General features: G+C 37.2%; 1 protein-coding gene across 1 annotated transcript in view; it reads left to right on the top strand.

Moving 5' to 3' along the window:
* FOCAD (focadhesin) overlaps positions 1 to 17,111 on the top strand; it is a 91,296-nt gene extending 74,185 nt beyond the window's left edge. The window contains exons 30-44 of the mRNA XM_050329815.1: positions 595 to 714; positions 1,623 to 1,745; positions 2,549 to 2,626; positions 3,005 to 3,076; positions 3,243 to 3,345; positions 4,435 to 4,515; positions 5,575 to 5,703; positions 7,653 to 7,768; positions 9,047 to 9,307; positions 9,896 to 9,985; positions 11,205 to 11,382; positions 12,804 to 12,901; positions 13,774 to 14,025; positions 15,167 to 15,242; positions 16,674 to 17,111. Coding sequence (XP_050185772.1) covers positions 595 to 714; positions 1,623 to 1,745; positions 2,549 to 2,626; positions 3,005 to 3,076; positions 3,243 to 3,345; positions 4,435 to 4,515; positions 5,575 to 5,703; positions 7,653 to 7,768; positions 9,047 to 9,307; positions 9,896 to 9,985; positions 11,205 to 11,382; positions 12,804 to 12,901; positions 13,774 to 14,025; positions 15,167 to 15,242; positions 16,674 to 16,747 — 1,851 coding nt within the window. The 3' untranslated portion in view covers positions 16,748 to 17,111. The remainder of the gene's footprint in view (positions 1 to 594; positions 715 to 1,622; positions 1,746 to 2,548; positions 2,627 to 3,004; positions 3,077 to 3,242; positions 3,346 to 4,434; positions 4,516 to 5,574; positions 5,704 to 7,652; positions 7,769 to 9,046; positions 9,308 to 9,895; positions 9,986 to 11,204; positions 11,383 to 12,803; positions 12,902 to 13,773; positions 14,026 to 15,166; positions 15,243 to 16,673) is intronic.
* The last annotated feature ends 265 nt before the right edge of the window (positions 17,112 to 17,376 follow it).

Below are 17,376 nucleotides of genomic sequence, written 5' to 3'. Positions count from 1 at the left end.
GTCAATCCTGCACAGTAGGTAGGTGCTCTCTACTTTCCCTATAGTCATGTGTTCTTCTGCTGCTTAACTCTGGTACAGAGGAGGTTAAACAGTTGGCACACTTGTCTTGTTACCTTGTTGAGAGTTCAGTGTTTGTTTTCTTATTCTCCATAACTAAGGCAGAAAAAGAGAAAAGCAGCGTTGCCGGTCCTTCTGCAGGGACAGGAGACTAGTGTTGTGGGCTGTGTGTGAGAGAGAGTTCTGCTATGGGCTCATTTTCTGGCCTGGTGGACCTGATTGTAGCCCTTAGGGGATCGATCACAGCATGCTGAGTATGCCTGCGTAAATAATGATCAGCTACTTGTTTTGAGGAGAATACCTACATTTGTGTGGGGAGTCAGAAGTTGGACCTCTGTAAAATCAGAAGTAATTCCAAGCTTTAGCTGTATTTGTTTAACATAAACATTAATAAAGAATCTTTCAGAGAAGGAATAAATACTGAAAGTATAAATTAACAAAGTTATGTCTTCTTATCATGCTGGAAGGTTGTTTATTGGGAATGTTGCTACAATGAATTTGATTAGATACTCGTTAATAGAATTAAATCTTTTTCAGGTGCTTGCCTATTCAGTGGCCTGTTCCTGTGTCTCTGCCTTCAGTGTTGGAATCATAGAAGCAGCTGAGGCTGAGGAAACCATGAGCAAGCTACGGACCTTAGCAGAAAATAGTCAGCAGGTGCTTGGGTTTTGCTTCAGTTCTATTTTTCTCTTATCTATTTAATGTTGGATTCTGCTTTACCCAGACTGTAATTCAAGAAAATTATTTTGATCAACTTTCACCATTAACTCGTGTTGACTGTGTTGTGCATATGATGCAATTATCACAGCTACCAGTTGATTCACTGATGTGTTGTCTACAGGTGTATAGCAATTACCCGACAGTGAAATAAAGGCAGATTTTATGTGTTTGATTGCATTTAAAAGGGAAATTGGTACATTTGAGTTCTTCATGTCTTTAGTCCCTTCATTCTGCCAATTTTTGTCTCTTTTATGGCATGTTTCTTCAAAATCTTTTTCTTGGTAGGAAAATACGTCAGCTGTGCTCTTCTGAATTTTTGCTTTCCCTTAGGCTCCAGACAACACATCATAACCTTAGCCACAGCTTCCTCCAGATGTATGTTTCATACCTAGTGTCCTTGGGTACCCCCAAAAAATGCCAAAAATAATCTCCATATTTTAATGCAGGTTCTTTTCTGTTAAATGTTTGCCAGGAAAAAAAGGAGCTAGGAAGAGATAAATGTGAATCAAAGCCTGGTATTACACTAATCAGCTGTTCAGGATGTTTATCTGAAAAATAGGAAGTCAGAACAAGCTATCTGCGCTACGACTTTTTATCACCATATCAGAAAGTTTGCTCTAAAGTAAAGGCTCTGTATGCCAAAGATCAGTATTTAATCTCAGAAAATCTCATGACACTTTGCATGAGAAAACACTTGAAATAAGCAAGCAATCCAGTATTCTGGACAATGACATTACTTCAAATTATTGGGAAATAATAAATATTTAACTAATGTTTCCGTAATAAATGTTAAAAACAATGCTTTGGAAGATCTGTTTTTTTAATGTGTCCTTCTCATCTTACAGACCTACAGTTTAGCTTTAGCTTTAGGTGCAATTGTACATGGATTGTCATCTTGTGGTCATGGGAAAGCTGAAGATCTGAGTAACAGACTAATGCCAACCTGGATAAAAATTGTGCTTGCAGAGGTAAAGGAGCTTGAATTAATATCCTGGCGTTTTTACTTGTTGCTTTAGGTTGGGTTTTGTTTGTTTGGAGGGGCCAGTGTATCATTTAAAATTAACAGTAGGGACATAATTTTCCTTTCTTCTGCAGGAGTGATACTATGAAAAGTTATTACTATCTAAACATACTGTTTAATTGATATTTGGAATCAAAAATACATCTTTGGGCTGTTTGCTAAAGGAAAAAAAAACCCTGTTTCTCTTATGCTCAGATGGTTTATGAGAAATGCTTATCTCAATAAGATCTTTATTTGGACATTTTTACTAATTTGGAACAATGTCCAAGGATAAAATTAAATTATTAAATGAAATTTTTTTGTGAAATTAGGTGGCACTTGTCAAAATTAGATTAAAAGAATGACGATTATAATGTTTTAGTTGTTACAATAATTTTAATTTATCTTGTTAGAAAAGTCAAACTTACACATTAAAATTGCAGCTGAAGGTAAGTATCAATAAAGAAACAGTGTTTTAGAGTTGAATTGCACTGGTGTATTTTGTGGAATACAGACTGTGCTAGGAAAAAAGTGATTTGTCAATCCATAATAATTTCAAATCTGGGGGAGTGAGAGGGAAGCTCCATATAAAGCCTTCATTCATCAAGAGAGGGATGAATATTATCTACCATGCTGGAGTCACCTGAAAAGGCTCTTCAGATGAGAGATGTTACAATAGTCATGGGTTTTAAGTTGGAAGAAACAAGTATTTTGTCCCGCAGCAGTGTTGTGTGATCACAATGCCTCATTAGTCCTGAATTGCTGTTCCAGGGTTCTCCAACAATGGAACGTCTGGCTGCCGTCAGTGGGCTGGTTGCACTGGTAGGCTCTGAAGGAGGCATGATACAGGTGAGAACATGCAAGCAAATAGTACCTTAATTTCATGCAGAAGTTTGGCTTGAAGACAAGATGGAATGCATCTTCTCCATTCTTACAGGAGTGGTTATGTACCAGGGCATCACATTTTTGCAATAATTCATGTTGGGTATGAACCAAGCGATATTAAATCGCTTGGTGTAAAATTGGGTCTGCTCCATTTTCCCATCGTATGGCCCATGTGCAGTGCCACTGGGGAAAACTTTCCAGCCATGTAAGCTTTCTCCTTTTCTCTTCCACTCTCCCACAAAAAGGCATGTGTGCAAATGTAATCTGTCTTTTCAGGACCTGTTCTCTGTTTTGTTGCTTCTTTTTTTTTCTTATAAAAACTCTTTGTTTTTTCTTTGGCAGCTGAAATCTGAGAGTGTACAGTCCTCACAGTTTCAAAGTAAGCTGAATGAAGTCATCAGAGCCCTTACACAGGTAAGAAGGTGGCCTCTCTTCCCTGCTTTGGATAATGCACTAGTGTACTGTAACACCTTGAACAAACAAGTTAAATGTGTTTGAAGAAACTACATAATGTCTGTGTCCAGCTTGAATGAGGCATTGTAGGGAAATTTGTCCAACTAGGGGTTTCTTGTCTCAACAGATAATCAGTTTCTCAGGACAAGTTGGCCTTCAAACAAATGCAGCAAGACTTCTGGGATGCCTTCACATGTCCTGTTTGTCTTCTACCCAGAACAGGGCATCTGGTAAGATGCTTTATTATTGATCCTTAAAGAATATGTAGAAATAGCACATTGCTAAAAAGACATCAAGGGACATGTTACAGGCTCAAATGGCAGCCCTATTTAATAACATGACAGTCTTTGAACTGGAGATCTCATGGTCCTTTGCACCAGATCTAAAGGTTGGAATGTGAAGCAGGAATCAGTGTGCTCAGTAGGATCCCCCACATCTGCTTTTACCTGCACTATGAAAGTAAGATTCTAAGTTGTTCTCATCAAACTTGTGTATTGCTTCTTTATTTTTTTTTAATAGGATAAACTGTGTATATGGCACATGTGTTTGACATCTACGTTATCCACTCTGTACCTTGAGAACTGATTAATCTATTCTTTGTTTTAACACTTCCCACTGTATGAAAAAGTCCATACTTCCAATCTAGTCCGTAACAAGAGCAAGCTGACTTTTTAGGAGTGTTTTCTAGAAGATATCTTCTCTGATTAGCTGAAGGAAACAGACTAGTGTTCTGTGCCCTCTCAGTGTAGTCAATATATCATTACTTTCTGGTATTGTTTCAATATCCATAGGTAAAATAAAAGCAGGACTGTCATTGATGAAATAGGCAGAAACTAATGAAGTTGAAACTGTTCACTTTTGTGTGAACTAAGTTGGGAATCAATAACAGAAAATGTAAATAAACTTCCTCATCGCAGAGAAAAGGATTGTCTGAATTTTCACACGCATGCCTGAGGATAGATAGGTATGGAATGTCTCTGTTGAACTAAACTCACTAAAATTTTGAAGCTCTCTTGTTTCAAAGCCCAACTTGCAGTGCCCAATATTTTTTTAAGGAAGTTCTTATCCCTGACTTTTCAGTTGGTCAAAGAATTTGCTTTTTTAGAGCTGGCACTTCTCACCACCAGAAATGTTTAGCTTGCCTGAAAAGTGGTGGAAAGGCCAATGCATCTATCAATCTTGTGGTCTAAATACAGTCACGTACAGAATTAGTTAGCTCAAACATAGCTCATTTTGGTCTTTAAAAGTACATGGGAGCAGAAGGTTGTAATTTTTGCTGATGATGTTTTAGAATATAAACAGTTCCTTTGTCTTCACAGTTCCTCCAGATTTTAGCTACTTACCTGTAAACAGCTTTATCAGGGCAGCCATTGACTTTGCCATTGAAAGTGGAAAGAAAGGTAAGAAAAGATCAAACTATAGTATTCCTTTGGGAAATTTGTTATGACTCTTAAGGGTGACCCTAATGATCTGCTTTTATTTGCTAAGAGAACTTTTCTAAATACTAATTTGGACATTACTGATGTGGAATATTTTAACACAAAAATGAGTAACACTCGTAAAGATAAGGTAGAATTGTGTAGCTAGGCCTTTAGTTTTCTCCATTCAATTTTTGACTTCTCTTCTGGGGGTGAGATGATGTATCTTTCCTGTGGGAACTGAAGTCAAATTGCTTTAAGCTTTAGCTTGTGTCCTTGGGAATACTCCATCATCAGACCACCTTTATGCTGCTGCTTACTTTGGTGATCCTAGGTTAAAATTCTCTGTAACAGTGGTATTCTAACAGATTACTACTATGTGTGATAAAATGCAAAGGAACCTGAAGAAAGTATGGTCTTATATGAGGAAGGCTGATAAAGGTAGATGTCTTGGAGTAAAGTCTTAAGGGAGATAAAGCAGGGAGGATTACTCCTGTGTGGAGCTGAGTGAACTCACTGGTGTCCTAAGAAGCAAGTTTTGCTTCAAATGGACGTAAAAATTGCCCATGCTTTGCCTCCGGGAATACTGTATTAACTTGCTGTGTTGAAGTAACACAGTACGTAGCAAAGGTTAGCACTTACCTGACAATTTTTGTGGCCTGCACCAACAAGATGAGGAAGGAGAGCAGCGTCAGAAAACTTTGCTGTTCTCCCAATAGCAAATGCAAAAATACTACCTTTCTAGATGAGGAATATCTGTGATTAACTCATAAATTGACTCAAGAACAAGTAAACAGAAAGCTTCTGTTTACCAGTAACAAAAAGCCATTTTAGACAGAATAATTTTAAAAATACAGCAGTTGATTATAAACAAGAGATAGCTAATTCTCAAGTGCAAAAGGAAGTAACAATGATTTTATAATGCTTTTCAGTTCTTCACTACGGCTTGAACTTCAGTGCAGTGTTCACATTTTTTTGGTGAGCAGTTCAGCAAAATGTCTGTGTATAAAATTCAGGCTCTGATTGAATGTTGTATTCTAGGTCCTGAAGCTGTCCCAGCTGAGCTGGTGAAAGTAGCACTGGCGCCCATTGCATCAGTTGGAGAAAGCCATCAGTATCCACCTGTAAACTGGGCATCAGTTCTTTCTCCTTTGATGAGGTTAAACTTTGGTAAGATTAATAGTTTTCTATTAAGTCTTTTGTATTTGTCACAAGACTTCTTTACTAATGCAGCTTTCACAAACTTTAGAGCCCACTTAGGGACTTGAAGTTAGTGCAGTTATTGTTTACTATGTTTTCATGACCAACTTTTTAATTTTTGCAAGCATGTATTTGAGATCACCACATGGACACTGTTTTAACTCAAGAAAAAACTAAAGAAGATAAGAACTGAGAAGTTTAGAGCAGTACTGGAAGTTCCCTAAAACACTGGTGAAAGTAGCCTGAATACTTCATTTGAATTATTTACAGTAAGAAGAACTCATCATGAAACAACATGAAATTGTATCCGGTTTCCAGTACTTGCTAAATGCTTGGTCCAGTGTCCACATCAAAGGCTGCAGGCAGCTTTTTCACATATTTGAACTGCTTGGTAGTTCATCTAGCTGTCACTAGTTCGAAATAACTCTCTACTAAATTCCGCTGGGTGACAGCCTTAAGAATAATTGAAAGAATTTCCTGTACTGAGCTCTGCAATCCTTGTGAATAGCTGAAACTTGTTAAATGTATGGGGGATTCTTTATCATTCCTGTTTTTCACTTAGGAATCTTACTTTTGTAAATAAGGGAGTTTCCATAGGAAATTTTTAGACTTCAGACGGCATCATAGTCTCCATTTTTTATGCATAAGTTTTCTTTAATGTCTCTCTATAATGTTGTGGAAGTTACAGATCCTTCTCTAGATTATAAGTGAATTCAGAAATAGGTCTTGCTATATGCTAATGAGCATATTTATTTTGTACTAGAAAGTATAATACAGAACAATTGTATTATGACCTAACAGTCCACCTAGAAATGTGATACTCTTAGACACTTTTTTCTGCAACAGTTATACCATAAATATGTTTGTGAAAATTAGACTTCCTGCTCAATTCTGTCGGATACTCTATGTTACTCATGTCTAAGAATTCATGACTGATTTTGTGAACCTGAAGTGTTTCACAGATTCTACTGTGATGAGTTGTTCATCTATACATGTGGAAGACAACAGATTGCTTTCCCGTCCTATGGGGTTTATTGCAGTTGTTGCTGAGCAGAAACCATATCACGTGGTTGTAGTAGTATGTGTTTCATGTTCAGTAGTGCTCTGAAGTGAACAGTCTTAGGCAAATCATGCATCTTATGTGTCATAAGTTACATAATCTGTCTTAGTAGTTCAAGATAGAATTATTCAGTTGGTGTCTTGTTAAAATTTCACCTTTTCCAAGCTCTGCAAGTTTTTTAATTTCTTCTATAAGATATTTAGAAGAACCTGACACTGCACTCTTAAATCTTTGCTTTGTTCACTTCTTCATCATCTTTATGACTAGTTAGTCTCTTAAGAAACAGACTGTATCAGTCCTTAAGGGGACTTTAAAGAGAAAAAAATAAGGATTCCATAACCATCCCAACATCTATGCAACGTAAGGTCTTCCCATGTGCTAACCTGGAAAGTGTTGCAACCAAGCACCCACAGCGGTAATGGTGACTAACCTCTCTTTGTGACGTATTATATGGACATGGGGTACATGGAAGAGTAGAAACATGTGAACAAATGCTAATTACTCCTGCATTTAAGAGGAAGGAATATTGCCTCATCCTTCCTTCTGTGAATTAAATCTTATCTTTATTTGGCAAAGAGGTTTTTTTTTACTTTTCTTAACATTCTCACATTTTTGTTCTTGAACAAATTGAAATTAACTTGGACAAATGCTGAGATTTCTTGCTGGAAGTGCATGAATGGGAAGAGGATTCTTCAAACATATATGTTAACATTAAAAGCCTTAAGTAGCATTTCTAGAAAAATAAGTTTTAATGTAGTTCTCTAGTAGAACAATACCCCTCCTTTATTTTATGACTTGAGAACAAATTTAAAGGGGAAATAATTTCTTTGTAACTTATGTTTAATTTCTTCTGTTGTAGGTGATGAGGTAAAACATCTCTGCCTTCAACTGGCTGTGACACAGGCCCAGTCGTCTAAAAATGCAGCAATGCTTTTAGGCATGTGGGTGGCACCTCCTCTTGTCTACAGTCTCTGTGTACGTATGTCAGAAAACTTGCGGGAGCTCAGCACCTCTTTCCTGTAAAGTTCCTCAATTGTGGTATTAAAAATGTCTCACCAGAAGAGGATTACTGGGTGCAGAGTTCTTCTATAATACTGTTTAGCAAGTATTTATAGTGAGAGAAACAATATTCTGGGACCTTGAAATTCAAGGCAGACTTCAGATCTGGTACACTGGTTTCACATTACTTCTTAAGACCTTTTTTCTCTCTCTCATTTTGTGCTGTAGCTCTGACAATCTGGAGACATAAGAAGGCATGGCATGTAGGGAGGAAAAAGTATCTTTTCTTATACCAGCTGATTGTATTAGAAAAAGGTCCAACCTCATCTGTATAGAAGCTTACCTGCTTCTTCTAGCATTGTCTCTTGATCTAGTAAAACACGTTATGTTTTGAAAGCATTGCCTTAATTCTGTAGATATCCAAGAGACTAACCTACGGTATGATCAAATTTGGGCTTATCCTCCATTACAGTTCTGTTCTCCTGAAGGTACAGTGTGGACTCCATGGTACAATATGTAAAACTGTCTTAATGCCACAGTAGGCTTGACTGCACAGTTCTCTCAGTTTATTCAAGTTCAGGAGCAGGTTCCTGACAATTCTCGGAAAATTCATTGTGTATTTCTGTGACGTTTTACAGTTCTTCAGGGGGTGTTTTTATCTTGTATTTTTTAATTCATTAGTTTTTAATTCATGTGCAAACATTTGGTGGCAATTTTAAGATATATAATTGGTAAGATATCTAAAAAAAAAAAAAAAAGGATTTTATTTCTGAGCACCACTTTGCCAGCTGCAGTGGGAATTTGAAGTCACAAAATGAGGTCAGTCAGAGTGTGTAAGCTCTGCATTTCTTACCAATAGGTATTAATTCTTCTTCACTGGCTGGCAACATTAATGGTGCCATGACTACAATACTTCTGTCCTTGGCTGTCTAGGGTGTCTGTATGCTTTATGAGGAAAGCAGTGGGGGGCCCCATGTAGTAAAATTGTTCTGCCCGTACAGAGATGTAATATTTAAGGTTCATTGAAAGTAAGTTCCTCAATTTTTAAGGAAAATACAACATTGACATATTTAAACTCTTTTTAATTCAAGCAATTCATCAAAAATGGGAGGAAAAACTGAAAGTATTATGATTTTGAGTCCTTTTTTAAGTGGTTTTTGAGCCACTTTTTAAATAATTTCATCCTTTATAGCAATAGTTCAAAGTCAGTGAAGAGGTAGAGTCTGAAACTGAGTGAAAGCTTTTCCTTTTCAGGTGAAAACTCAGAAATACCTTTTCATGTCCCTGTCCCTGTGGATGCAACATGTTGCAGAAGACAAACTGCAGTCTTTTATAGAAGTGCTTCTGATACAACAATTTGAAGTGAAGAACCGCACAAAACCTCCAGAAATTTGCCAGTGCGTTCTACATGGGCTTATCCAGGCAATGAAACTTCCCAACCCTGCCCAGTTTTGCTGGACCTTTCTGTGCCAGGCTGTGGAGAAAATATATGAGCTTCTTCCAAATGAGGTTCAGGTAAGGAGTAAGTATGAGGTGTATGAACACTGTAGCTAGATATTTTTAGTGATGGTAAGTCCTGTCTTTTTGCACTGACCCATCAGATTTGAAAAATTAACTAAGTTGTACAATTTTTAATGATAATAGTTAAAATAGTAGCATAATTTCAACTGAAGTTACTTTTGGTTACTTAAGAATATGACATTGTGAAACCAATTTAATGTATACTTCTCCCTCATAAGTGATTTGGTAATGGAAAAATAAATTATTAATGCTGAAATAGATGTGATTGAAACAGAAGCAGATGACAGTCAGAAGGTCTTATTTTTTCTTTTTCCCTACAGAGAGTTCAGCTTTTCACAGAAGAAAGAAACTATTTAGCTACAGGTAGACAGGATGTAGAAAATACCTCCAAGGAAGAGCACTTTTTCATTAAAAATAAAACAAACTCTTTGAAAGTATTCAACTGTCATTATTCTTATATAATGAAGTACCCTGAATTCCCCAGCAAATACAGAATTTCTAAAATAGATTAAGTAAAATGAGTCTAGAGACTAGAATGCTGGAAATAGACATTTAAATATGCATTTACTTTTCTGTTTGCAGAGAGATGAACTGGAGATGTATATTGATGTAGCAAAATGTATCTCAGAAATGGCTGATTCAGAGGTTGATCGCATTGTCCAGATCTCAAAGGTAATTATGTTTTGATTCTGGTCTTTCATCACCAAATCATATGAAAGAAGCATACCTTATCATTTTATTGTCACCAGAATCTTTTAGCTCATTGACATCATTAATTGTCTTATCTGCTATGCAGGTAAGAGTGTTATGGATCTAATCTGCAGGCAGCAGAGAGAAGCAAAAGTGCTAAGAACCCATATCCAAAACTTTCTCAAGACAACTGAAATACTGCTATTTTTTCCTGGGAGCTTTGAACTTGGGAGAGAATGGGCTGCCCAGGGAGGTGATGGAGTCACCATCCATGGAGGCGTTTAAGGAAAGACTGGAGGTGGCAGTTAGTGTCAGGGCCTAGTTGATAAGGTGATGTTTGGTCATAGGTTGGACTCAATGATCTCAGAGGTCTTTCCCAATGTAGTTGATTCTGTGAAGTTACTTCTGTTGGTCAAACAGGAATGGTGTTAAATCTTACAAATCCCAGACTGATGATGCAAACAGCAAACCATGGTCCTCTTTGGTTAACATAACCACCTATTTGAAAAGGAGTGTAATTGCATCCTGATGATTAGCTTGTGCTTGAACCGGTGGATCCATGCTTCTGTTAAAAATGTGAAGTAATTGACTGAACATCCCTTGATTCTTGACTCTTGCTATATTTGCATTCACACAATGTTTCCTGACTGATATGGAATCAATTAACGGTGGAATTCTTAGCGACTGAAATGCTAAGGAAATGACCTGTGTGGAAACACTTGATGGCTTCAGATCAGGCTTTTATAAACAAACATCCATGACTTAAAGCCATGCTGTTCTTTTTGCTAACAGACTCGCTACAGAATCAAGCATTCAAATAGTTAGGGAAGCTGAACTGTCATTTCCTTATATTTTTTAGTTCTTATTTCCACACTGGAAAATGCCATTTAAGAAAACCTTTTTTTGTCACTGCAGTGAATTTATCTTGCAAGAAGACTTGAGTCTCCAGAACTGTCAAACTGACTCATTTCAATTTAAAGGGGAATGTAAAATTTAAAGCAGTATGAAAACAAACTGTACTGAGTTACACTTTGCTGGATTATTTGGACCAGTGTCAAGTTCAAATAATATGTACAATCTTCTGTTTAATAATGTGTCTTCAGGAAAAATGAGCCTGCTAGTTATTCAATTTCTGTTGCATTTACTGTTTCCTCAAGAAACATCCATTTCAACTTAACATGTTTTTTAATTGCATTTGCAGAACAATATAGAGAAGGCCGCATTCACGAAAATGTATTTGATTTCCCAAGGCAGACTGTCTCTGATGAACTTGAGTGTGGTGATTGATACTGTGGCAGGATATCACCAGAAAGAAAATATTTTATGGATGCTCTTGTATAGTTTGTATCATGCTCGTATTGTGAGACATGAAAACACAGGTAAGATCAGGCTTAAATAAGAATCAACAACACAACCAACAGATATTGATGAATCTACACTGATGCTTTTAAAATAATTTTAAGATGGTTTAATCCAAGTGTTTCCAAATTTATCATATTAGAAACTACTGTCTTCAGAGTCTTTGTATTATTCAAATACTTGTATCAAACATTGCTTTTGTGTTTTTCTCCAATCCTTTATTTTTTCATGGTTCAGTTACAAGATATTTATCTCATCAAGGTGGTTTACAGACAAGAGTTTTGACTAGATCCATATCTCCCACTCCTTTCAGACTTTCAGTGTAAGGTAGTGTAAGGTCATAAATGTACATAGTACATCAGAGACCTGTACTAGTGCCACTCTGCTCACCTTCAGATCTAATATCTGACTTACCGGTATGTGACACAGTAGGTGGGGGGATGTTCCCATGAAATTGATTGAACCAGGGAGGTAGCCTGCTTTTCTGAAAAACCTGCTCTGAATTAACACAGGAAACAAATCTGGTGGGTTAATGCTTTGGAGTGGCTCAGCTATGGATCTGACAGAGCACTGGGGTTGATGGAAGAGAAGTAGGAGAATCACACAGAAAGATAAAGGAGGAAGCAACAACAGAAAGAGGCAAGAATGAGGTCTCATTTTCATGGCAGAAGGGTCTTTGTCTGTCTGTGCTCACAGAACAACTTGAATGCATTATATTGCCAGATGCCTTAGCTGCCAGCTGTGCTTGAAAAACTTCAAACAATAGTGAGTTTCAGTTGAGTGGAGTGAAACTTCTCTGGGTAAAAGAGGAGGCAGCATGAAAGAGGGCACTTGTAAAGATTGCATGGAAATGGTAGTGTATGCTGTGACATGGTCTCGAGGGTGAATTAGTTTGTAGGAGATATAACAGACTATGGACTGCAGAATCTGAATCAGTGAAATGTGTTCCATCCTTGGGTTCAGTTGAAGGCTGATTTTATATTTGTACCTTCACCGTCTCTTACTGATCCTCTCAACACGGTAGGAGCCTTTTCACAGCACTCCCCACATTCTTGCCTAATGTACAGTGACATCAGTGCTAGACTTCGATGAAGTACTGGGGCAAAAACCTGAGGGAGGCTTTATGGTTCTGTGGTCATATATGTAGACTTGGTTAGTAAGGTTGGCAGGCTGCCATTATGTGAAATAATTTTCAGTCAGCATTCTTTTCTCTGTATGTTCAGAGTGTTCCCTGCATTGTAATGAAAGTTTCTGTACTTTTAAAGGCTCATATGACTTCTGTCAGTGGCACCCGTGAATCAAATGTGATAGTGGTATTGGTGGTCATTGTTCTTCTACAGTTAGTGTTTTCTTTCTTTAGTGATTTTCTGTGCTTGCTTTTTAATGAAAAACAGTGCATTCTAGTGTTTTGCATGAGTCAATGTTCTTATTCTTTTTCTAGGAGTTATGAAAAGAGTGGACTGGCTGCTAGACCTGATGGGCTACATCAGCAATGTAGCATACAAGTCAATACCCTTACAAAATATCAATCTTAAAGAGGTACATGCTGTGAAAATAATTTGCAGCAGGAAAAAAGGAGGTTCTGATATATTTCACATTCTTCCTCGGTAATAAGTGTTATTCCCCATGCTTTTATATTTTAGAAGATTGTTATCTTTCCTCCACAGAGAAAATCTCTATTTTTGTGAATGATTGTGTGTTTAGTAAGTGAATATTTATTTAAAACTCTTACTTTAAAATAACCTTGACATTTAAATTATTATAGAAACTAAAGGCAACTAAAGGAAATAATTACTTCACATTGACTGTATTTAGAACAACTGAAGGAAAATTTTCAATTTTCTACTAGAATGGTCTAAACAGGTCAGAACTGTGTAGTTTCTGAGAGGGCTTGGCCAGTTTTAGAGAAATAATATTGTTTAGGTCTTCTGTTTGAGGACAAAAAATAAGCTGCTGCTTCGATCATAAAGGCATTTGTTACACTGCTGTAGTATTTCCCAACCATCAAAAGGGTGAGCATCTCTGATTTCCCTCAACAGTCAGATTGCTGTGAAGAAGTTATTTACCTATTTTAGATGAAATGTATATCAGCTTTAATCTAAAGGATGATTTTAGAAGAGTGTGCTTCTTTTCTTTCTGTTGTAGACATTTTAGTTTGAATTTAGAAAGAGGCATAAGCTGTTTCAAAGCATGGAAGAATATTAGTTCTTGCATTTTGAGTTTTAGCTGAATTTTCAGATGATTGGAAGAGCGAGTCACCATCTGGATTTTGCTCTTGGGTTTGGGGTTGGTTTCTTTCTTGGATGGATTTTTTTGTTGTTGTTTTTATGAATTTTTTTTAGTAGGTATTTTCCCCCCCTTTCTGTATTATTCATTTAATAAAAGTGCATTTTTGCCTTTTTCCTGTTTAGTGCATAGATTTTCTCCTGTGGCTGTTTGCAGCTTCAGTGGTGGCCTGGGCTGACCACGGTGCACCATTACTGCTTGGCCTCAGTGCTGACTGGTCACCATGGAAGCACCACACGATATTGCCGGACTTATCTGAGGATCACATTGGCAAGCACCCCACTGAAAAGTTTGCTGTACAAGAGACTCTCACTCTCCTTCCAAGCAGCATTTCCCTTTTGCTGGCTAAAGAGCCTTGGAAAGAACAAACACAGAAGGTAAAATTGTGTGTAATGGTAAGCATTGTACAAGAGCCATTTTAGTAATCAGCTTGGGTCTTAGGTAAAGCAGTTATTTCCTCTACGTTTATTGCATATGAATTGTTATATCACTTTTCTTTATTTTTAATCAGATATAAATGTAATTGCTGAAATAAAATGGGAGGATTGAAAAAAAAAATAAATTCCAAAGCTGGGAATCAAACTCTTTAGAAGGTACACTCATGATAGGAGAATTGGGAGCTGCTGGTAGCAAGTCAGTCTTATAAACACTGAAAAACAGATCCTCTGCAGTTGGACACAACAGTATCAATTTAGGGCAATCAGTGGTCTTCTTTGTAGTTTATATCATTTGTTTTCAAGTATGAGTTGAAAATAAGTGTGGACAATTGTGCCTAATGTGGCAGACCTACTGTAGATTGCCTCTAGTTGATATATGGGGAAATACTGTTATAAACATGTAGATTAATAGTTAGCTGTTTTGTGCAAACCAGAATCTGTTATGAACTCATTCCTCTGAGCAGGTTCCTGTGCTCAGAGCTTCCACTGAAGTCAGAATTCAGAATCTGGGAGAAATGCAGGGGTGAGCTGTTAATATGCAAGTGTCTAGTTAGGCTTTAAGGAAGAATTTGAGGTCTTGCCCTGAAAATCATCCTTACAGGTTTGAAATACCATATTGTCCTCCAGACACCACACACTGCCAGAGAAAAGTAGTGAAAAATGAGAGAGGTCAAAAGAGGAACAAAGGCAATAAGAGTTCTGAGGAATTTGAAGTAGAACATTTGGACAAGAGACTGATAACAAAGAATCATTAGGTTAAAGGCATAAACAGGCAAGATGGTGGCAAATAATTTACTGTGCCTTCTTTGTTGCAAAGAATTATTGCTGAGATAATGAGAAGGAACAAAGGGAGTTTCAGACCCAACTGTGGGAAAAATTGTCCTGACAGTGAGATGTACTCCAGAGCTTGGAGTACATATACTTTGGATACTCTGGGCAGAAGCTTCATTGGCCACTGCCTCTGACTAGATAATTGAACTTAGCAGGAATCAGATGTTGCTTGTCAAATTGAAAAGAATTTGTCATGTTTTGATAGAGAGGCTCTTTTAATTCAGACTTTTTCTCATATTTCAATCTTTAGTTTATTGACTGGCTGATCAATATGATGGAAAGTCCTAAGGAAGTGTTATCAAAGTCTTCCATGGACCTGCTGAAAGGTAGGATACTTTTAACTGGGTCCTTATTTTTCCGTAACTATCAGGACAGATCAAAGCGCAGTTGTTACAAGGAATGAAATGAGCTGTATTTTGTCTTTAAGAAACCTTTCACAGGTAAGTTAATATTCTTGTCTGTAGCACCTTCTTATATTTGCTGTCTCATCTGCTTACTATGTAGCACTGAGGGTCCAAAGAACCTAAAGGTACATCTAGTCCTACAGGCTTATTTCAGTGATGGATCTGTCCATTGTTTTTGAGATTACCCTTAAAAATAAAATGCAACATACTGTTTGGAAACTCTCCAGTACTAGAAGAGAAATCACATAACTTAGGTTGCAACTGAAGACTTCACTGTGGGAAAGGGATAGGAGATGGACAATGACAGCCTGGTGAAGCGGTCTGAAAAAAAAGGAAAGAGGAGTGAGGGTCGCTGAAAAGATATCTGAAAATAAAGATGGAAAGTAAACAGTATTTTGAATTACAGTAGGAGCTTGTGGCCCTAGCATGAGTCCCATTGCTCACCTGTGTGTGTAGTATTGTGAATACAATTAGTGAAGGTCATTTTAATAGGACACCACAAATACTTCCAAGTGAAGTAAGTGCACTTGTGCTTCCCTCCATTAACACAAGCCACCTCTCTTGGATCACCTGATTTTTTGGACCTAAACAAGGCTTCTTGAAATCCAGATGTAAGTTCTTTTCATTACTAGGAAAATTAGCCTTGTTTTGAGGGTCTGCAGTCTTTAGTCACTCTGATAAATTCCTGTGTTGTGTCTACTGACCTCCACCAGAAGCAATGCCTAGAGCTGTTGGTATATCAGAGGATTCTGATGAACAGGATATTCCCAGTATGCCCCGATTGAGATAAGTCATTGTTCCCTTTGAACTTTGCATTGGTTTTTTGCTTTTACATGCTAGAACATGAAACTCCCTTCTGAATAACTAGACTGTGACTAATTTGGCTACTGGATTTTGTCTAAACATATATCTTTTCAGATTGACTTAAGGTATCCGTGAGTTGCAACAGAGACTTTTGACTTTGTGCTTCTCTTGTTCCCAGTGCCCTCTATCTCCCCTCTTGCATATTTGCTCATTGAATTCAAACTTTCTGCAGTGTGATTGATGTATGTACCTAAGTGATAGACTAATTATTAGGTGATATGATGTGATTTCAGTAGGAGACATACCATTTATGGCATACGAAAAGCCTAGTACAACATCACATTTCAGAGGGATGTAGAGACTAGTGTACCTTGCAAACAGTGGCAGTAATACTAAAAAGTCACACTAAAAAGTGGAAGAGTCGTGAAAAGAGTCATTAAAGGAGAGCTAAACTTATACCTGTGTTAGTAAAATTACTGGGGAGAATACACTCACATCCTTTCCAGTCTGGACTACAAAAATTAATTTAATTTTTCCCTGTCTTCACAGTTACACTTCTGGCCTTGAGATCTCTTGCAGAGTTCAAGAAGAAAGCAGTATGGACTAAAGCATATGGATGGTAGCTGCACACCATATCTTACCCAATGAAGAAAACTGTTCATACTTGAAAACATAATATTATGACTCAGGCATCAATAAGCCAAATTCCAAAGACACTTTCTATCAGAGGATTTTGAATTGTTTTATTTTACCCTTTTGCCTCCTTATAAAGACTCCTAAGATGAAAAACAGTGTTTTGTTTTTAATTGATGGGTTGGTTTTCTTCTTCAGCCATGCTGAATCTAAATGAGAAAGACATGTTCAGTGGAGTTTCAATTGAGTTGTTTCAGTGGTGTCTGAGAACCTTGAAAGCTGGAGTGGAATACTCCTTTAATTCATGGAAGCTTTGTAGGAATGGATGGAAATAAAACAAATTTGTGAAGTTTATTTGGATGTAGCTTATTTACTAAAGAGTGTTTAGTGTAACAGACTTCTAAATGAGCATTACTTTTCAACTGATAATCCTTTTTTTTAGAAATAACATTATGTTCTTGTGTAGTAGTGACAACACATTACAGGTATATATAGTCGAGCAAGGTTTCTGAAAGGGGTGGTGTGCCTCTCAATTTTGCAGTGGCTTTATAAAGATCACTGAAATAAACCCTGATGGCTGTTAAATCTTCAGCTCCAGGACAGCTGCAGTTTTCTTTCC

The sequence above is a fragment of the Myiozetetes cayanensis genome, unplaced genomic scaffold (genome assembly GCF_022539395.1).
Source record: "Myiozetetes cayanensis isolate MyiCay16 unplaced genomic scaffold, myiCay2020 scf4, whole genome shotgun sequence".
In the NCBI taxonomy this organism is placed as follows: Eukaryota; Metazoa; Chordata; class Aves; order Passeriformes; family Tyrannidae; genus Myiozetetes; species Myiozetetes cayanensis.
Note: the sequence above shows the minus strand (reverse complement) of the source record. Positions and strands in the feature narration are given on the sequence as shown.